At 46.8% G+C, this 22537-nt stretch overlaps 1 protein-coding gene across 2 annotated transcripts in view; it reads right to left on the reverse strand.

Moving 5' to 3' along the window:
* HROB (homologous recombination factor with OB-fold) overlaps nt 1-13080 on the reverse strand; it is a 35090-nt gene extending 22010 nt beyond the window's left edge. The window contains exons 1-3 of one of the 2 annotated variants that reach the window (XM_033917313.1): nt 12891-13080; nt 11552-11602; nt 1172-2458 (exon numbers count right to left, since the gene is read on the reverse strand). In XM_033917313.1, coding sequence (XP_033773204.1) covers nt 1172-2458; nt 11552-11602; nt 12891-12893 — 1341 coding nt within the window. In that variant the 5' untranslated portion in view covers nt 12894-13080. The remainder of the gene's footprint in view (nt 1-1171; nt 2459-11551; nt 11603-12890) is intronic. The other variant, XM_033917314.1, reaches the window with a different exon arrangement.
* Nucleotides 13081-22537: the final 9457 nt, after the last annotated feature.

Consider the following 22537-nt stretch of genomic DNA (forward strand, 5'->3'; position numbering starts at 1 on the left):
AAAATCTTGTGGACTAGCATACATAATTTGAAGTGTAAATGGGTTTTATTTGGCAACCAAGAATAATGAAAAGAGGTGTTACATGTTTGAATCTCATAACATTAGAAATTAACCTAGCAGCTATATTGTTCATATAAGCAAATAAATATAACCGGCTAGATATTAATTTGATGGTTGGTGTATCAAAATCAATAAAACTAAACTAAACTCCAGTCACCACTACGCAACGTATACAGCCCAACTGTGGAACAATAAGTGATTGTGTGAAAAAATATTTTGGAAATGATGTTGCATCAACTGATTTACATGTAGACCTGAAGAGATGGGTCCACAGTAATTCCTAAGTTTTTAAGCAATGTTTCAAATGTCAAAGTCTGTCCTCTAAAACAGAAATTTCCTATATAGGGAACTACCTTGTGTTTGTCCCAAGCATACTTTAGTTTTATCCTATTTAATTTTAATAAATGTTTAGTGGCTCAATGTTCCACTACCGTAACACATTCCTGAACTGATGTTATATCACCTCCTGTGTTGCATAAGACAGGAATGAATAAAGTCAAATCATTAACACCCCCCTTAAACAAAACGATTTTTAGTAACAGCCGACACTCATAGGAATTCAATGAGCGTCGAAGCTGTTACCACCGTGGCCAGCACCAAAAACCATGCTACGGTTTTGTAAAAAAAAAAAAAAAAAAACAAGATTCCGATCATTCATCTTATAATGTTACTTTATATGTTTTCTATGAAGAAAGCCCTAAACCAATATATAAATGTTACCTGCAAGACCTATTATTTAATAATTGAAGAATTACTGTATGATCAACTAGGTAAAAGGCACATGAAAGATCAACCTGCAGCATTATAGCCTGATGACCTCTACTAAGAAGAAACTGAATGCCAGTTATGAATGATCTCAAAGATTATTGGCTTTTATGACACCAGTAATCAAACTGTAAGTCTTGTACCTAGATTGGTATGAATAAGATTTTGTGTTATTACACATCAAACTAACTGGCATGTTAATATGACATAATTTTCACTTTTACACTGTACTCAGTACATGCAGAATTAGCTGTGTGAATAACTGCTCCACTTAACAATGCATGTATTGTTAAAGTTGCAATTTTACAACTAGCCTTTGAGAATGTTATAGTGGTATCTCCCTTACCTGCTGAGGCAGAATTCCCGCAGGGCCAGGAAAACGTCTTGTCTTTGCCTGCAGATCCCAGGAATCTGTCTGAGGTGTCTTATTGGCTGCGGTGACCAGCTGTACCAAGTGATTGGTAAGCACTGGGCTCTGCAGAGCCCCTGGACCAACAATGGAAGAGCAGGGAGACCTTAGGCTGACAGTAGGAGTCTCTGTATGTGACTTTAGGGTATGAGGTTGCTGAAATGTGTTACTAGGCATTTTGGGACTAATTTGGGTGGGCATCTGTGGTGCCGGCAACCTGAAAGTGCTACCTGCTGCAAGGAAAGGTTGAGGAGATCTAATGGAAGAGGGAAAAGGTATGGGATCTCGATGGTTATTACTGCTGCTACTTAACCCTGCCCCATGCTGATTGGAAGAGGAGTGGATGGGTTTGGCTGCCTGATAAACTGTTCCCATAGTTCTGACTCTGTTGGTATTTGTTGGGATAAGAGCGGAGGTCACAGGAACTGTTGGCCTTGATGTGAAAGGTAGTGAATGCTGCCATCTGTCTACTGTGCTAGGTCTCAAGTTTAGGACAGTGCTCATGCTGGGGGTTTCACATGTGTCATGTGTATTCATCTGTGCAAGCTGCCCTTCCTGTCTTTGCACAATGCTAGAAGTCCCAAGGCTGAAAATTCCTATTTGCCCTGCTACACATAGCTTCTTGGTTACTGTAGAATCACAGGCCCCATTCTTCCTTATGTATAACTGGGATTCACTTTCTTGGAGTCTGTGGGCATTTTCATGCTCCACCCTACCAGGTTCAGAAACCATTTCTGTGCTAGGTTCATCCAGTTCTGTACAGGCAGACAAAAACAATGCATCCTCAGATTCCAGGTCCACAACCTTCCCCAAGTGTGCTAAAGGTGCAGATTTGCTTGTAAACTTAAACTTCATGTTTGAGCTGCAAGGCAACTGCTGATCACCAGCATGGCTTATGTAATTCTTGGATGAAGAAGTAGAGACAGTACACCCCAAGATCTGTGATTCTTCTTTTCTGATGTTTGCAGACACAGGATTACTTGTGGGTAATAGACAATGCATTGATCTTGGTGGAAGACTAGTCCCCACTGATGACTTGATGGGATTCTGTAAGCCGAGGACTGGGGACAGTTTGTTGGTACTGTGATCTAATGGCTGGTGAAGTGCAGACTGTGATCTGTCTCGAGCCTGCAGGCTAGAAGCGATGGGCCTCAAGTACTTGTTAACAGAAGGTCCTGGACCAGAGAAGGTTGTCTCCACATCCTTGACAGCAGACAGAAAATCCTGTGAAAATAAAAAATAATTCTGCTATCTCCAAACAATACTAGATAAAAATAGTACTGGCAGAAAAGAACCACTTGGCCCACCTAGTTTGACTATTTGTACCTATCTAATTTAGTGTCACAAGGCATTTTATGCTGCTTATCCAAGCTTTTTTTAAACCCCGTTAAGCTAACTGATTTTACCACATTCTCCAGCAATGAATTCCAGAGTTTAATTACAGTTGTGTGAAGAAATATTTTCTCCAATTTGTTTTAAATCTACTACTTAGTAACTTCAACGCACGCCCCAAGTCCTAGTATTTTTAGAAACAGTGAACAAGCAATTCACATCTACCCTTTCCACTCCACTCAGTATTTTATAGACCTCTATCATATCACCCCCGAGCCGTCACTTCTCCAAGCTGAAGAGCCCTAACTGCTTTAGCCTTTTCTCATAGGGAAGTTGTCCCAAACCTTTTATCATTTCTGTTGCCCTTCTCTGTACCTTTTCTAATTCCGCTATATCTGTTTAAAATTTGAAAGATAAGCATGGTGAGGGTGGGTTTAAATTTTTGGTGGACAACAGAATAATTACTAACTGTAACTAGTACCTATGTGCTTTTATACAATAAGCTCCCGGAACTATCTTCAATAGAATACGTATTTTCATACACAAAATCACAACTGCTCTGAAGGCATAAGTGTCTATACATATATTACAAAATAATAATAATAATAACTTTATTTTTATATACCGCAAAGCACAGTTACTTACCGTAACAGGTGTTATCCAGGGACAGCAGGCAGATATTCTCACATGTGGGTGACGTCATCTACGGAGCCCCGACACGGACAGCTTCTCAAGAAAACTTGATTGAAGATTTCAAGTTTGCTAGTGCTGCACCACGCATGTGTGTACCTTCCTGATCCACTAGAGGGCGCATTCCCTCCTCATGGTCCTCAGTTCAGATAGCTAGCAAAGAAGCCAACTTCGGGGAGGCGGGCGGGTTGTGAGAATATCTGCCTGCTGTCCCTGGATAACACCTGTTACGGTAAGTAACTGTGCTTTATCCCAGGACAAGCAGGCAGCATATTCTCACATGTGGGTGACCTCCAAGCTAACCAAAAAGGGACGGAGGGAAGTTGGCAATTCAAGAAAACAGATTACGCAAAACCGACTGGCCAAACCAGCCGTCGCACCTGGACAGAGTATCCAGGCAGTAGTGGGAGGTGAAAGTATGAACCGAAAACCAAATGGCAGCCTTGCAAATCTCCTTGATAGGCGTCGACCTGAGGAAAGCCACAGAAGCCGCCATCGCTCGGACTTTATGTCCCGTGACTCGACCATGCAGCGCGAGACCAGCCTGAGCGTAGCAAAAGGAAATACAAGCAGCCACCAGTTGGACAAGGTGCGCTTGGAAACTGGGCGTCTCAACCGATTAGGGTCGAAGGACAAAAACAATTGAGGAACCAACTGAGGAGACTGAGTGCGTTGAAGATAAAAAGCCAACGCCCTCTAACAGTCAAGTGTGTGAAGCGCCACCTCGTCAGGAGGCGAGTGGGGCTTCAGAAAAAAAGACTGGAAGAACAATGGAATGATTGAGAGGGAAGTCCGAAACCACCATGGACAAGAACTGGGGTTGAGTACGCAGGACCACCGTGTCATGATGAAATACAGGAAAAGACGGGTCCGCAACCAGAGCTTGCAGCTCACTGATTCTGCGAGCAGACGTGAGAGCAATACCACCTGCCAGGTGAAGTAATTCAAAAGAGCTTTATCAATGGAAACAAATGGAGGTATCACCAATTGAGCCAGGACCACACAAAGATCCCAAACCACTGGAGAGCCTTTGAGTGGAGGATGTACAATGAAACGATCCCTCATAAAGCGGGAAACCGTCGGATGGACGGAGAGCAGCGTCCCATCAAGCGGCCGATGAAAGGCAGCAAATGCACAGAGGTGGACTCGAATAGATGTCGATTTGAGACCAGACCGAGACAAGTGAAACAGATAATCTAGCACTGAAAGCAAGGAGGCAGAGAGCGGATCCACGCGGTGCCGAGCACACCATGCAGCAAATCAGGACCATTTCTGGGAATGGCATTGCCGAGTGGAGATCTTCCGAGAGGCCTCGAGAACACCCCCACCGACTGAGAGAAAAAGAAGGAGGGAGACACGTTGCGAGGACCAAGCTGATAAGTGTAGAGACTGCAGATTGGAATGCAACAGAAACCTCAACACTGAGACAGCAAAGAAGGAAACATAGGTAGAAGCAGAGGCTCCCTAACACACTGAAGGAGCAGGGAGAACCACGGCTGCCAGGGCCACAGAGGAGCCATCAAGATCATGGTGGCTCAGACCGACAGGAGGTGTATCAAAGACCTGAGAAACAGAGTAAAGGGAGGGAACGCATAGAGGAACCTGCCCATCCAATCGAGAAGGAAAGCATCCACCTCGATGCGAACCAGGGAGAACATCCTCGAGCAATATCGAGGCAACCAGTGAGTGAGGGGCGAAGCGAACAGAACACCTGTGGGGTTCCCCACCGAACAACCACATGCCACAGAGTCTGAGAATGGAACGACCATTCATGCAGCCGAAAAAGGCGACACAACGTGTCCACCAGACAATGCAGCTCGCCCCGGAAATACACTGCCCGAAGAAAGAAGTAGTGGTGTAACGCCCCCTGCCAATGACTAAGGGCTTCCCTGCGAAGCAACAGGGAACCTGTACACCCTGGCTTGGTCACAGAATACATCGCCACCGGGATGTCGGGACGCACCAGGACACCGCAAACTTGCAACCAATAACGAAAATCCACCCCGGCATTGCAAATGGCCCGGAGCTCCAGCAAATTGATGCAGCTGCGACGGTCTGCACCCGACCAAAGACCCTGAGTCCGAGGGCCGTCAAGGTGCACCCCTAATCCTATGCCAAGGAGTCCATCGGCAGAACCGTCTGATGCGTGGATACGAAGAGGTGGCCCACCAACGTAACAAGCGTGTCAAGGAGGGAGGCACCACAATGTGCTGGGAAGCGGGATCCCAATCCTGTCATCACTGAGATACTCAGGTCCAGCGGGGAACACGAAGATGAAACCAGGCGAACATCGGGACATGAACCGTGGAGACCCATGATCCCAAAAGGATCAGCATCAGCTCGGCCGAGGCCGAAGACCGCTGAGACACCAGCTGACTCAGGCGCAGACAGGCGGCCTGCCGAGGCAGGCAGAAAAGACCGGAGGCGGACCGAGGACAGAGGGACCACCCTCCGGCATAAACAACAAGGGCCTCCCCCTGAGGCCAAGACAAGAAGGAGCGCAGACAAACTGAGTCCAGGTCTGCCCCGACGGACTCCCGAGACTGGGGCGGACAGAGTCTGAACCACTCCCGGACTAGAAACCAGTGCAGGTCACGAAGGGCCATGACCAGACGCAGATGGGAGGATGGGAATGCCCCACCGACAGAAGCGAGGCTATACTCCTGGTGCGCAGACACGGAGACACCCCTCCCGAAGGGAGGGGAGGAATCCCCAGAAGGAGAGTAGCCCGGAGGCTATGCGAGAATAGTCAAAAAGACGGCCAGGAGTCGCCGAAGCCGGCGGCTGGACCATAGCCTGGCACTGCTGCAGCTATCGCGGCTGCTGCGAAGGAGGCCGAGATAACACAAGAAAGGTATCCGGAGGGCCCCTCCGGAGAAGGAGTCCAAACCACCAAGACAGAAGGGATTCAGCTGAAGGCGACCCGATAGGCGAAAGACCGGTCGCGTTCTGAGAGGCGGTTAGTGGCCTCCGCAAGAGAGGCCACAAGAAGCGCAATACTCACGCAAGTAAAAGTGGCGAGACGAACCTGGAGGTTCGGATCCTCAGCCACACTCTGCGCCAAGCGAGATGATGCATGGCGGGAGCAACAGAGCCGGAGCAGGGAGAGAGTCTCCTCCAGGAAACCAAACTACAAGATTCCGTCACGGCTGCCCGGAAGGCACTGAAGAGAAAGCGGGGAACCCTCTCGAACAGGAGCCGGAGACGCCCAGGCACAGAGCCCCAGACGACGTCAAGGCACTAAGTCCCCGTCGATAATAGGGTGCAAACCCGCAGTCGACGCCAAGGCCCAAAGCCTCAGCCGATGCCGAGGTATAAAGCCCCCAGCGACGTTGCGGCACCCAGCCCCCGTCGACTTCGAGACACAAGGCCACAGCCAACCAAAGGGCACAAAGCCCCAAACGACGTCAAGTAACAAAGCTCCAGTCGACGGCGAGGCACGGAGCCTCGGTGAACGACGAGGCACAGAGCTCCAACCGACAATGAGGCCCCCAGCCTCAGTCGACGTCGAGGCACAAGCCTCAGGCGACGTCAAAGAACAAGCGTCAAGTGACATGGAGCACACGGCCGCAGACGACGTCGAAGGCACAAAGCATCCGTCGACGTCGAGACACCAAGCCTCAGTCGACCTCGAGACACCAAGCCCCAGTCGACGTCGAGGCAGAAAGTCGAAGCGCAAAGCCTTAGACGACGTCGAGGCACAAAGCCGCATTCAACGTCGAGGCACAAGGCCTCAGGAGAGGGTGAGGCACCAAGCCACAGTCGACGTCGAGGCACAAAGCCTCAGTCGACGTCGGGGCACCAAGCCCCAGTCGACGTCGAGGCAGAAAGTCGAGGCACAAAGCATCAAACGACGTCGAGGCACAAAGCCGGAGTCGACGTCGAGGCACAAAGCCCCAGTCGAGGTCGAGGCACAAAGCCTCAGTCGACGTCGAGGCACCAAGCCCCAGTCGACGTCGGGGCACCAAGCCCCAGTCGACGTCGAGGCACGAAGCCGCAGTCGACGTCGGGGCACGAAGCCGCAGTCGACGTCGGGGCACGAAGCCGCAGTCGACGTCGGGGCACGAAGCCGCAGTCGACGTCGGGGCACGAAGCCGCAGTCGACGTCGGGGCACGAAGCCGCAGTCGACGTCGGGGCACGAAGCCGCAGTCGACGTCGGGGCACGAAGCCGCAGTCGACGTCGGGGCACGAAGCCCCAGTCGACGTCGGGGCACGAAGCCCCAGTCGACGTCGGGGCACGAAGCCGCAGTCGACGTCGAGGCACGAAGCCCCAGTCGACGTCGAGGCACGAAGCCCCAGGCGACGTCGAGGCACGAAGCCTCCGTCGACGTCGAGGCACGAAGCCGCAGTCGACGTCGAGGCACGAAGCCGCAGTCGACGTCGAGGCACGAAGCCGCAGTCGACGTCGAGGCACGAAGCCTCAGTCGACGTCGAGGCACGAAGCCGCAGTCGACGTCGAGGCACGAAGCCGCAGTCGACGTCGAGGCACGAAGCCGCAGTCGACGTCGAGGCACGAAGCCGCAGTCGACGTCGAGGCACGAAGCCTCAGTCGACGTCGAGGCACGAAGCCTCAGTCGACGTCGAGGCACGAAGCCTCAGTCGACGTCGAGGCACAAAGCCGCAGTCGACGTCGAGGCACGAAGCCGCAGTCGATGTCGAGGCACGAAGCCGCAGTCGACGTCGAGGCAGGACACCTCAGTCGACGTCGAGGCACAAAGCCACAGCTGACGTCGAGGCACGAAGCCTCAGTCGACGTCGAGGCACGAAGCTGCAGTCGACGTCGAGGCACGAAGCCGCAGTCGACGTCGAGGCACGAAGCCGCAGTCGACGTCGAGGCACGAAGCCGCAGTCGAGGCACGAAGCCGCAGTCGACGTCGAGGCACGAAGCCGCAGTCGACGTCGAGGCACGAAGCCGCAGTCGACGTCGAGGCACGAAGCCTCAGTCGACGTCGAGGCACGAAGCCTCAGTCGACGTCGAGGCACGAAGCCGCAGTCGACGTCGAGGCACGAAGCCGCAGTCGACGTCGAGGCACGAAGCCGCAGTCGACGTCGAGGCAGGACACCTCAGTCGACGTCGAGGCACGAAGCCCCATTCAATGTCGAGGCACCGAAGTCCGTCAAGGTTCAGAAGTTGGCACCGTACCACTGAAACTGGTAATAAAGGTGCAGCAGTGCGCTCCATAAAGGGCAACCTCGAGATGAGTATTCCCATTAAAGGAGGCACGCTTCGAAGGTCTCGTAGAGGCGGGTACGACTGCACTCGATGCCTGGAATGCCTGAGACTCAGCTGGTGGCGTCACCGAGGTAACGCACCTAGAAGAACAGAAAGAAAACTTACCGGGGATCGAAGCTACTCAGTCCGATTCCAACAAAGGAAAAAGGGTCCCGGCCATTCTGCTCACATGAGGTGAGCCCAGAGAGAGGCCAGGAAGAAGAAAATACAGCTGCAGCCAAATGAGGCCTAGCCGCATGGCTGAGGCCCAAGAAGGGCCTGCCGGTGGAAGCAGAAACACAATAAAAAGTCCTTTTATTTTATTTTATTTTTTTGAAACAAAGAAATACACGATCAATCAACAAACGCACAGCGACTCCCTAACAAAATAAAGAAGCCGCGGTGCTAGAAAGACACTTAGAAGAACGCAGAGAAGAGAGACAGGGCTTTCTGGCTCCGCGGAAAACTAAGAACTGAAGACCACGAGGAGGGGATGCGCCCTCTAGTGGAGCAGGAAGGCACACGCATGCGTGGGCAGCACTAGCAAACTTTGAGATCTTCAATCAAGTTTGCTTGAAAAGCTGTCCGCGTCGGGGCTCCGTAGATGACGTCACCCACATGTGAGAATATGCTGCCTGCTTGTCCTGGGATAATACCACAACTCAGCTCCTGTTTTATACAAGCTATGTCCCCAGAAACATATGCAGAGGGCACACAAGTATGTGTATTCATTAGCAAACCTTAAGAAATGCAGCGTCTGTTAAATAAATTTAAACATTGTTAAAAACTATGAGTTAACACAATTAAAAATAATTATTTATTAAAAAGTTCTAATGTGCATAAAAATTGTTTTGTTTAAAAAAAGTATGAGAAACAAACCAAGAAAAGAAAAATACCTGAAAACCAGGAAATGCCGGCAGCGATGGTCCTCCCAGCATGTAGCTGATAACATGGCAGCTGCCTGGAGTGAGCACGGCCCTTCGCTCCGCCCCATTTCCTGACTCTCCCCGGGTCCCTCGGACATCACTCCTGACGTCAGAGGCGTGAGCTGTGCCCTCATTGGGTAAGTTGGGGAATAGGGGTGGAGCTTCCCCGCTGGCAGGGGATTCAAATACCAAGTGCCAGGGAGCAGCAGAAGCCTTTTCCTTCATGCTCCCGACGCTCAGACTGCTCCCGCCCATCCGCCTCGCTGGAAAATGAGGATGGCAGGTCACGGAAGGGGCTAAAAGCTCGATTTCAGAATAAAATTTGCGGATGACACCAAACTTTGCAGCAGGGTTAGAACCGCGAAAGACTGCGAGGACTTGCAAAGGGACCTAACAATACTGGAAGAGTGGGCAAAAAAGTGGCAAATGAGCTTCAACATAGAGAAATGCAAGGTCATGCATGTAGGAAAAAAGAACCCAATGTTCAACTACAAAATGGGGGGATCGCTGCTAGGGGTAAGTAACCTTGAAAGAGACCTGGGGGTGATGGTAGACACAACATTGAAGGTGTCGGCACAATGCGCGACGGCCTCAAGGAAAGCAAACCAAATGCTGGGTATCATTAAGAAGGGTATCACAGCCAGGACGAAGGAAGTCATCATGCTACTGTATCGTGCAATGGTGCGCCCGCATCTGGAGTACTGTGTCCAGTACTGGTCACCGTACCTCAAGAAGGACATGGCAGTACTTGAGGGAGTCCAGAGAAGAGCGACTAAACTGATAAAGGGTATGGAAAACTTCTCATATGCGGACAGGTTGAAAAAGCTGGGGCTATTCTCCCTGGAAAAGCGGAGACTTAGAAGAGACATGATAGAAACCTTCAAAATCCTGAAGGGCATAGAAAAGGTAGACAGGGACAGATTCTTCACACAGTGGGGAACCACAACTACAAGGGGGCACTTGGAGAAATTAAAAGGAGGCAGGTTTAAAACAAACGCTAGGAAGTTCTTTTTTTACCCAGAGGGTGGTGGACACGTGGAACGCGCTTCCAGAGGCCGTGATAGGACAAAGCACATTACAAAGCTTCAAAGAAGGTTTAGATAGGTTCCTAGACAATAAGGGGATCAAGGGGTACAGATAGGAGTTGAGGTAGGTTATAGGAATAGTCAGGGACCACAGCACAGGTGATAGACCTGGAGGGCCGCCGCAGGAGCAGACCTCTGGGCGGGATGGACCTCTGGTCTGACCCAGCGGAGGCAAATTCTTATGTTCTTATGTTCTCCCCCACTAGAGGGCAGGGCAGGGCAGGGAGCGGGGTCTAGAGAGGGTCACAGGGATCCCATGGGGACACCCCCTAGGGTTGCAGGGATCCCGTGGGGATGCCCCCTAGAGTCATGGGGATCATGCGGGGTTCGATACAACTCGAGCCGCAATGCTCGTCTTCTTTTTCCTATCTGCCCTGCTACAGCACACATAGCCGACCGGAAGTCTTCCCCGATGTCAGCGCTGACATCAGAGGGAGGAGGACTTAAGCATTATTTGACTGATTCATGAAATAGTATCTGTTCACTAATCTAATCTGAATTTCTGGATCACACTTATCCAATATTGGTTCAAGGTGATTTACAATTTAAGATGCTCAAAGGTAGGAAGAGAAGTCCTATAAACCTTATGTGATGGCTGAATGTATCAGACATCACTTTTGTTTCTGTGTTAGATCCTTTGTACCTCTCCAACCAGGAATTCCTTCTGTACACATTAGGGTGGGTTGGGGGGTGGGGAGGTGTATTATTTTTTTAGAGGTATAAATTTCATAATATTGAGAGTATAATATTACATCATTACTGTTATAGGTTAAGAAGGGATTTAAAATCTTTATTGTAATAATTCTGATGTTAATAGTGTATTTTCATATAGTTTTTTTGATTTTTCAAATGTATACATTGTCAAGTTCAAAATATCAATAAAGAAAGTTAAAAAAAAAAAAAAAGTATAACATGGTGCCTTGTTAAAAGATTTTTTTAAATGTTTGTTTTGTACATTTTCACATCAGAGGAACCTTCTCATTTCAAGCTGTGTAAATGAGGTTTGTAAAAACATGCAAGGCCAATAACCTGAGAAGTTTTCCCCCCCTCTCAATGTACTATATTTCTCACCTCGTCCTCAAACTCTTCTTCTATAGCAAAGAGCTTCTGTAAACTCCAGGCCTAAAAGGAAAATCAAAAAGCAATAAGGAAGAGAACTACTGAAGAGAAGGATCCACAGTTACTCCACAGATGCACACTGTCTAGCTGGGTCTAGGAGTGTTGCTGAAACATGTGTCAGGTGGAGGATGGATCCAGATATGCCTAAGACAGGGGTGTCCAATGTCGGTCCTCGAGAGCCGCAGTCCAGTCGGATTTTCAGGATTTCCCCAATGAATATACATGAGGTCTATTTGCATGCACTGCTTTCATTGTATGCTAATAGATCTCATGCATATTCATTGGGGAAATCCTGAAAACACGACTGGATTGCGGCCCTCGAGGACCGACATTGGACACCCCTGGCCTAAGAAAATGCCCAGTAGTGCGCAACATTAAAAGATACATTGAAGTTTAGCGAGAGCTGTTTATAATGTCTACTATGGAACGTAGGACCAGTCCAAGCCAAGCCTGGTGACATTTGGTAAACCTCTTCACTTTCAGTTGTCTCAGGTACACCCATTTGCACCTGCTTGTAACTCACCTTGCGCTGAGATTTGTAAATCTACAATAAAAATCCAAAGCCAAGATGTGTGCGGGAAAAATAATAACCCAGCAATCCTACAGGAAAGGATGCACATCCCTAAGTGAGGTCAGCGATTCTGTGCTTTGTGTTTTCCGGGTTTCTAGTATGCCCTTCTAGAAGTCTGATTTTTTTGCCCTGCTTTTAGGGAACTCCGGTCCTCGAGAGCCGTACTCCAGTCAGGTTTTCAGGATTTCCCCAATGAATATGCATGAGATCTATTTGCATGCACTGCTTTCAATGCATATTCATTGGGGAAATCCTGAAAACCCGACTGGAGTACGGCTCTCGAGGACCGGAGTTCCCTACCCCTGTGCTAGAGCCATAGAAAGGATCTTCCTATAGTACAGGGGTATGGAACTCCGGTCCTCGAGAGCCGTACTCCAGTCGGGTTTTCAGGATTTCCCCAATGAATATGCAGGAGATCTATTTGCATGCACTGCTTTCAATGCATATTCATTGGGGAAATTCTGAAAACCTGACTGGAATACGGCTCTCGAGGACCGGAGTTTCCTACCCCTGGGTCATAGGATTAGGCTGCTTCGGGGGGGGGGGCTTAACTCTCCACTCTCAAAATGAGCTCCCGCAGCTGAGCGCTTGGAGAAAAGGCCACGTCCCTCGCCCCCTCCCATACAAGGGTCCACCCGAGTTCTCTGCCCCCGGGGAGCTCGGCCGGTTTGGAGTCCCTGCCCCGGAGAACGGGAAGAGAGAGAGAGTGAAGGCTGTTACCATGGCAGCCGGAAGAATCCGCTAACGGAGCCTCAGAGGCGCCGCCGACTCTAATCCATATCTGCCGCTCTTCCCGTCGCGCGTGCGTCAACTGGACACGCACTACGTACGCCCGCCCGCCGAGTCGCGCTCACGTGATCCACCTCGAAGGGGTAAAATGAGGTGACGGACGTGCGCGCGGATTAATTACAGGCTTCCGGCTTTTATCTGATGGGTTATTAGAAGCGATAGAATCTGGCCCGACTTGAGGCGTTCCAAACACTTGTATCCCATCGGCGGAGCAATAAACGCCGCCCAAACCTGTCCAGAATCAGATACCCAAACCAACTTATGGCTTGGAAGCTGTTTGTCTTCGCGTCCTGTTCTGCAAAGATTGTACGCCAGTGCGTAATGTTTGGCACACCTGGATTTTGCTGCGTTTGGAACCTCGTTTCTTCGAATTGCACTTTGTGGCCACCGAGGAACCTTTTGTCCAGTGTTGATTTGATTCGATTCGATTTTAATACTTGATATACCGATAGTGGTTTACATTTCTAAATGCATTTCATCATCCGCATTATAAAAAATGTACAAGTCTAATAACACTACAATAAAAATTACTGAAGGAGTCTGGGACTGGTTTTCCAAGTGTTGAACTGATTTTCTCTTTAATAAAATACTGAATTATGTTTAGCTGCAGTCCTAACTTATCTGATGTTCTAGCCTGCCTGCACTGGGTGTTTTAGCTTGGGCATTTTAGCTTCTTATGCTTATCTCAGCATACACAATATTGTATTGCGCCCTCCTGGACATCTAACAGAAAGACTGCAGAGTTAGATAAGTGACCTGCTAGTGTGAGCTTAGAACCAATGAGTGTTAAGAAAAGTAACACATGAAAAGCTTTTTCTAGAATTCAGTTGTATAGCCAGAAAAATGAATAAATATCTCTGTAACTTCCTGGTTTCGGCACTTCTGAGCCAGCTTGGTGCTCAGGGGTCCGCATATGCTGAATAAACCATCTGTGCTTTCTTCAAGTCCCTAAGTTTTTTTCTGCCCAAAGTGACCTTTCATTACTACTACACTAGAAGAACCCTTTCATCCAACCACCCAACCTGACTAAAAATATCATATAATTTCAGCATTTATTGTAGTCCACTTAATATAAACATTCAGTAAAAAGGAACTGTTACACATAGAGCATTCTAAACACCCCCTCCCCCTATTTTACAAAAGTGTAGCACGATTTTTTTCGCCGGTCACGGCAGTAACAGCTCCAATGCTCAGAGTTCCTTTGAGCGTCGGAGCTGTTACCGCTGCAGCCAGTGCTAAAATCCATGCTACGCTTTTGTAAAAAGGGGGGGGGGGTAAACTCACATGAGATTCCATCCTCTATAATAAAACCCTAAGTGCATGCGCACTTACAACGCCGTGATCCTTGACTCTGTGATATGTGTTTCCGCGTCAGACCTGCGCAGTAGAAGGAGCCAGTGGTGGTTTCCCCATCACCCTCCCTCACTGACGCTGGCTCCTTCTACTACGCATGCGGAGGCACCTTAACCACGGAGGTGGCGAACACGGCGGCAACTCCCCCCCCTCCCGCCTTCATTCTGTCTAACACAGGTCCCCCAGGTCTGGCTGCGACCTGCAGTCTGGCCGGCTCCCTTACTGAAGTTATTTTTCAGTCGATTGCCGCCGCCGTGGCTCCTCTCATGAGCTGCACCTGCATCGGAAGCCTTCCTGAGGTCATGTCAAAGAGAAGGCTTCCGACGCAGGCGCGGATTGTGAGAGGAGCCGCAGCGGCGGCTTTGAACTCAAAAATAACTTAGGCAAGGGAAATGGCCAGGAACGAGGAAGAGAAATGTTGCTACCCTGCTGCACAGGGAAGTGGTGAGGGGAAATGCTGCTGCTGCTGTACAGGGAAGTGAGGGGGGGAATGCTGCAGCTGCTGCACAGGGAAGTGGGGGGGGGGGGGAATGCTGCTGCTGCACAGGGAAGTGAGGGGGGAGAGGGAAAGGGGGGCCAGGGAGCAATCTTGGTTTGCTTTGGTGGGGAGATAGAAGGGGGCAATGGAGAGAGACAGAAAGACAGGCAGGCAGCGCACGAGAATGAAAGACAGACACACAGAAAGACAGTGGGCAAGGAGAGAACTAGAAATAAAGAAAGACAGACAGGGGGCCAGGGAGAAAGAGACAGACAAAGAAAGACAGCGGGAGGGAAAGGGATAGAAAGAAAGACAGCGAGAGGGAGAGAGACAGAAATAAAGACAGACAGCACCCGTTAATGTAACGGGCTTAAACACTAGTAATATATAATTCAAAATACAAAAAATATTCATTGAAAAGCCACTTGATGGGATTGGCATTAGATATGACAGGAACCCCTGGAAACAGCAGAGATAACCAGGAAAAAAACCCCAACAACAGTTCTGACTGTAGAAAATAAAGTATTTACCATTTAATAATAATAATAGCTTTATTTATATCCCGTCACACCTTTCAGTTCAAGATGGTGTACAATAAGAGGTGCTGATAACAGCAAGTTAACATCGGTTGGAATTGGGAAGGGGTAGGTGGACGGTTATGTGGTTGGGCAGGGTGGGAGGGGGAACATGTAAGAAGAGGTAAGTGTTGAACTATTATGGAGGTTCAGACAAATTTGTCGAATAAGTATGTTTTTAGTGATTTTCTGAATAGGTGGTATGTTAGTGAGTTCAGGTTTAGGTCGCTTAGAGTGTTGTTTCATATCCCTGCTTGTAAGGCGAGAGTCCTGTTGAGGAATCTTTTGAATCAGCATCCTTTGGAGGGAGGGGAATGTAAACAGGAGTGTTCTGCTTGGGAAGCGGAGTTTGTCCTGTAGAATGAAGTAGGTAGGTGGGAGCGGTGCCAAACAGTGTCTTGTAGCAGAGGCAGCCAAATTTGAAGATTATTCTGGCCTCGATGGGTAGCCAGTGAAGTTTCTTGTAATATGGGATGATGTGTTCAGATTTTTCCAGGCCAAAGATTAGTCGAATGGCTGTTCTGGATTAACCTCAGTTTCTTGATGGTTTTTTGTGCGACCCTAGGTAGATTATGTTGCAGTAATCCAGTGAGCTCAAGATCAGCGACTGGACCAACAGTCTAAATGATGCGAAATTAAAGAATGGTTTTAGTGTGCGTAGTTTCCATAGTAAGTGGAAGCATTTTTTGATTAGGATGTTGATGTGGGCTTCGAATGTCAGTTGTTGATCTAAGGTGACTCCTAGGATTTTAATGATAGGATCAATTGGGAAGTTTCTTTCATTTAGGTTGATGGAAGGTTCGGCGGGACTGTTTCGGAGGGGAGACCATAAATATTTTGTTTTTTTCTGGGATTAGTTTTAGTTTGGAATTTATGGACTATTGATCACGAATATGAGTTAGGAAGTCTGAGGTTAATATATTACTGGGATCATCAAAATGAAGATTAAAATCCCCCAAGATGAGTGGAGTTTGTGAAAAGTTCTCAACAGTTGGTAGTTGAGTGGAGGAGGGGTTTTTTTTAGGTGGTCAGTTTCGAATAGTGAGTTGATCAGTTTGAAGAGTTCTTTGCTCTTGGTTGTGGAGGATCCTATTTTGTTGTAGTAAAAGTTGTGTTGTTTTTCCTTGGAGATTCTTTTGTATTCGTGGATTTTGGATTTCCATGTTATGATATAAAATTATGCTCAACAGTATTGCAGGAGCAGTAATCACAAGGTTGCAGTCCTACCAGATGTCATTCTGGAACTGTTCTCAACCCTATATTTTTATACACCACCTTGGTCTTTAGGGATCACATTAAGAGAAAAATAGTATGAAATCCTTGGCAGCTTTCAAGATAGGATAATTTGAATTTTAAACAGATTTAGACACTGAATTTATGAGTCATCAGAGAAGAAAGAGCAGAATAACAAAAAAAAAAATTAAGGGGCATCTATAGGTCAAGGTGAAATCAGTTTATTACCTTCAAAGGAAGGGATTGTTTGCCAAAGTGTGATGAAATTATGGGCCATTTTGCCAATAAAGACGGCCATGGGCCAGGCCGATGGTTCAGTGACTGTTCAATTTAATGCCTTGCTAGAGTTCTCGATTCGATACCTGAGCTCAGATTGGCCACTGTAGAAAGGGGATACTGGGCTAGATGGACCATTGGTCTGACCTAGTATGGGTCAGACTACAGTGGTAGATAGGATAGAGGTCAGGGCAATACAGGAAGATGTACATATTTGTATGTTCTTATTCTCCCTAGGCATCTCAGTGTTTCACTCTGTGTGTTTGTTTAGGGATATTCTTTTTTCCTGTTTGAAGGTTCCTCCAGCCCCTCTGGGTTTTCCGTGCTTGTCCCTTCAGCATGCAATGGCAGTCCTCTGCATGTGTAGCTGCACTAGGAAGAAGCTGTTGTCTGTTGACCCATATTCAAGTTTCAAGATTTACTATCCCAATTAGATGTCTAATAAACATATCACATATCAAGAGGGAACAGTATTGACAAGAAGCGGTACATTACAGTAAAGATGTGCGCAGAATTGAATCGGTTCAGCGGACGGCCACCAGGATGATCTCGGGGCTCAAGGGTCTCTCATATGAAGAGAGACTGAACAAATTGCAGCTCTACACTCTCGAGGAACGTAGGGAGAGGGGAGACATGATCAAAACATTTAAGTACCTCACGGGACGTGTCGAAGTGGAAGATGATATTTTCTTTCTCAAGGGACTCTCGGCCACAAGAGGGCACCCGCTCAAACTCAGGGGCGGAAAATTTCATGGCGACACCAGAAAGTATTTCTTCACAGAGAGAGTGGTTGATCATTGGAACAAGCTTCCAGTGCAGGTGATCGAGGCAGACAGCATGCCAGACTTTAAGAATAAATGGGATACCCATGTGGGATCCCTACGAGGGTCAAGATAAGGAAATTGGGTCATTAGGGCATAGACAGGGGGTGGGTAAGCAGAGTGGGCAGACTTGATGGGCTGTAGCCCTTTTCTGCCGTCATCTTCTATGTTTCTATGTTTAGGATGAAGGAGGTCAAACTACAATAGTAGATAGGATAGAGGACAGGGCAATATAGAAAGGTATACATTTGTGTATCCAGGGTTTGCTTCTACAGTCATATCTAGGCTAAGCAGAGAGAGTAAGGAGGGGAAGGTAGTAGATGCAGACATATACCCCCTCATTCTATAACATGGTGACTTAAATATACGCAACAATTTGCTTGCTCGTATTATAGAATATTTAGGGTTACTAGATGTCCGGGTTTTGTAAGGCCCCAAGCTCATAGCCACGTCTGGAGGGCCTCTGAGCATGCTCATAACTAAATAAAGATGTTGTCAGAATCTTAGGTGCCATATTGGATTATAGAATATTCTAGAAATGAAACAATGTTATTTAGGAAATATATCTTGCAATGCTAATCCAATGTCTGTCTAATAATAAACTTTGAAATGTAATTTCATGGAAACGTCCAGATACCTCTTATTGTAATCCCCCTAGAACTGAAAGGTTAAGGCGGAATAGAAGTCAATGAATGTAATGTAATGTGATAACCAGCTATATTTTAGCTGGCTCCCTATATCTGGAAATTCAATGCTGGAGCCTGGATATGGCCTGACATTGAATATCTGAGTTTTAATGCCAGTGGTAATAAGCAAAACACTGACCGCTGCCTGCTGAATATTGACCCTAAACCAACTTTGAAAGAAAATAGGTACTTATATTTTTAAGAAAATAGTGATTGCTGAAGAAAAGGACTGATCCAGGAACTTCAGTTGGATCATCGGATTTGGGTCAAAAAGGAATGTCTTTGGTTTGGCCTCACAGTGAGGCTGAACAAGCTTACAGGTGCATGATGGACATTTACTTTTCTCTGGAATGTCATGTCCAGAGAGTCAAAGGCAGCTGGACTGGAATATTCAACGCCATTATCCAGTTATTGGCTGTTGCTAAATATCTGGCAATCTGTTATCCTGTTAGCAGCGATATCTAACCGCTAACTGGATACCTAACCAGAAAAAAATTTAGGACAGCCGTTTTGCTCCGATGCTCTTAAGAATTCTATGAGCATTAGAGCAGCATCAGAACATTTAGCACTCTGGGCTGAGGTAGAAACGGGGGTTAGTAGTCTGAATAGGCCGCTAACAAGATAACCTCCAGCTCTGCCCATGGGCTGGCCTGGCACTGTTCATATAGGGCTGAGGTGGTCAGAGGGACTATTTGATTGAATTTTGACATTTATAATCTGCTTAATTGTCAAGTTCTAGGTGGAAACCAGTCAAAATTTTTAAAAAACACAAAACAATGATACAGAGAATGCACTAAATATACAGATCTAGATTCACAATTTGACAAAAGTGGCATAGTGATAACTCAGAAATACTATCATAGGACCTTCTAATTTACATTTTTTTTTTTTCAAAATATATTTTATTAAATTTTTCAAATAAGTGAAACTTTCCAAAATGCAAGATGTACAACACAAGAAAGCATGTACCAATACACTTCCCAACTTCACCCCGCATCAGGTCTACCTCTCCCTCCCCCCCATCCCTTCCCACTCCCAATCCCCTGGCTATACCATAAAAACACAAATTCCAATCCAGTGCTATCACAGCAAAAACATTCAATAAATGGCTACGTGCCCTTGGCGTTAAAGTTTCCCAAAAAGGTGTCCAGCACAGACTAAATAACCGTCCCTGCGCAGAGTCCAAGGAAGGAAAACAGAGCCTCTCCATGGATGCTTGGTGAATCATCAATGTTCTCCAACAGGAAAGTGTCGGGGAATCCGTGGAAATCCAGCACAGCAAGATTGCTTTCTTCCCCAGTAACACCGCTCTTGACAGAAAGCTGCGAAATCCCTTTGGAGCAGACAAGGGAACATGATCCAATGCAAACAGCATCACCGGATCCAGGACAAAGTTATAATTCCACATAGTTTGAATATGTATATTAAGCTGATGCCAAAATGCAGTAATCCGAGTACAGGTCCAGAACTGATGCCCCAAGGTAGATGGCGAATGAGAACATTTGAGACATTGGTCAGTCGCACACATTTTAGCTCGAAACTGATATGCAGTTGATCTGTAGAGCCTGTGTAAAAATTTGTAATTAAGTTCAAACAATATAACATTATGAGTCACACGGGCTGTCCGAAAAGTCCCCCTGCGAATCATAGTTGCAGTCATCGCACAAGGGAGATCCTGAGTCCATCGTAAAGCAATTGAATCGTAGTCAGGTTCCCCCAATTGTTCCTGAAGGTGGCGATGATGAAATCTCAAGGGGATGTGTGCCTGAGCCGATAAGCTCAACGCTTCGGAGAGGGACTCCATGCATCGATCAGTGAGGGATACTCTCGGCAATGTGGTCATGTAAGAAGATAATTGGAGGTAAGAAAGCCAGTCAGTGGGTTTCCATCCATTATCACGCTGTAGTTCCGCAAACGTTTTTAAGGAACCGGACGTGTGGACCAGTTGAAAGATATATTGATTAGATCGCGAATTCCACACCCCAGTGGACACCGGGTCCAGTCCCGCTAAGAATGCCCCGTTGCCCCTCAAAGGTAAATAAGGAGTCACCTGATGCTGGATCCGAAGTTGATGACAGAGCAATTTCCAGAGGCGTCGCAAAGTTCTAATTTACATTTAAGCTTCTGCTCGCATACATATATCATAGCTCGACACTGGACTCTAACCCGTATTTAATAATAGATATCAGCAAAGATATGCACTGAGTATATTGAGGTCTGAAATTGTGTATCAATTTGCCTATCATAACATTTCTTAAATAACCAAGTTTTTACTAATCAGCAAAAATGCAAATAGTCTGAAGTCAGTTTGATCTCGAAAGGGAAAGAATTCCAGAGTTCTGCTCCCTTTCCTAGGATAGTTGAAAGTCCTATTCAAACAACACTCTTGAGGGAGCTAAGGCTCTATTTTGGTAAGTAGATTTGTGCCACTGAATATTCTACTGGTCCACTTATCCTTTGAATATCAGCCAACTAGCATTTTGAGCTAATTCTTAGCCTTTCTGTCTTGGCCAAATGGAAACAGTAAGTGAGAGGGAGCTCACACCAGCCACAAGAGGACGATGGCAGCTTGAAAAAACAAACAAACCAGAGTTTGAGTCTGACATTAAAAAAAAAAAAAAAACTCCCATTGAAAACTGGAATCATTTTAAGCCATAGGGAACTAGAGTGGGCAAAGTCAATCAGGCTGTGCACACTCAGGTTCCAGTATTCAGAATGAAGCCACTTTGCAACCAGGAACTTTCCTACGTCATCTATTAGAAACTCGCTGCTGGGGGCTACTATAATCCTGTTTTTCTCACCTCCCCCAGCACCTGCTGCAAAATGCCATTAAGCAATCTTATGTCTTTTCTTTAACCTTATCCTTTCATTTTGTGGCTTGGATGCTGAAGATTTGGGCTCTTTATCTCTCACCCCCGTCAGCAATGTCCCAAATCTGTGTTCAAAGTGGTGCAATTAGATTAATATGAAAAGGAAAGGAAAACAAACATCTGAGGGGGCAATCACAGCCCTTTCTGGGGATAAAATGCTGTTTTATCTGCGGAAGTGAGTACTGCTTGTCCAGTACGGGTGCAAAATGTACTCTACAAATTTAAAAGAGGTAAAGCAAGCTCCACTTGCAAGCTCCACTGGCTTCCGATTATCTCCAGAGTCCACTTCAAATGTGCCTGCCTCACTTTCAACATCCTACACGGTATTCTCCTCCCTTCATTCCTCTTTCTTGGAACTCCTCTAACCCCAATTCTGCCAGATCCACCCCAAAACTGAAACTTTCCTTTCCCTCTCTAAAAGGCGTTTCACTTGTAGGAAAACTAGGTTCTTCCCTCCCTTTCAGAATCACTCAGCTCTGGAACAACCTTACCTCCCCTCTTAGGAATCTGAGCTCCCTCCAACCCTTCCGTAAACATCTGAAAACCTGGTTATTCTCAAAAATGTAACTCCTCCTCCCTCTCTGGTTATTCTAGTCCTCTAAATTTTCTCTTCATTTTGCCTCTTCCCTCCACTGGAGTTCCTTTCTACCCTAACTCTTGTTAACCGTGTCGAGCTTTACGAATGTAGAGATGAGCGGTATACAAACCTAAGGTTTAGATTCGATTCGATTCGATTAAAAGGAAGAACAAGCATTTGCTGGCATGGCTAGTGCTTTGAAAGAAAGCACAAGAACCAGAGTTAAAAGAACATTCTTTAATCATTAGAAAACAGAACATAATGAGGAAGCTAGGAATGTTCTATATACATTTTTTCCCTTTTGTGTTTGTCTATACATTTTAATGATTTTTATTTGGTTTCATATTATTTTACAGATTTTATACTTTCACCCCTTAAATTCTATAAAGTCTGCCTAAGATTAGGCACCTACATCAGCACCAAACTTAACTGATTAATAGGCTTAATTGGTGCTGATAATTGGCAATTAACAACTTCTCAGAAGTCTTTCATGAGGTACTTTGTCAAAAGCCTTTTGAAAATCCAGATACACAATATTGACCGACTCACCTTTGCCCACGTTTATTCACCCCTTCAAAGAAATGTTGTAGATTGGTGAGGCAAGATGTCTCTTGACTAAATCCATGTTGGCTAACTAATCCATACTTATGATTACAGAGGATATTATGCTCTGTAATTTTGTTCTTTATAATAGTCTGTACTATTTTGC

This window comes from Geotrypetes seraphini, chromosome 13 (genome assembly GCF_902459505.1).
Source record: "Geotrypetes seraphini chromosome 13, aGeoSer1.1, whole genome shotgun sequence".
In the NCBI taxonomy this organism is placed as follows: domain Eukaryota; kingdom Metazoa; phylum Chordata; class Amphibia; order Gymnophiona; family Dermophiidae; genus Geotrypetes; species Geotrypetes seraphini.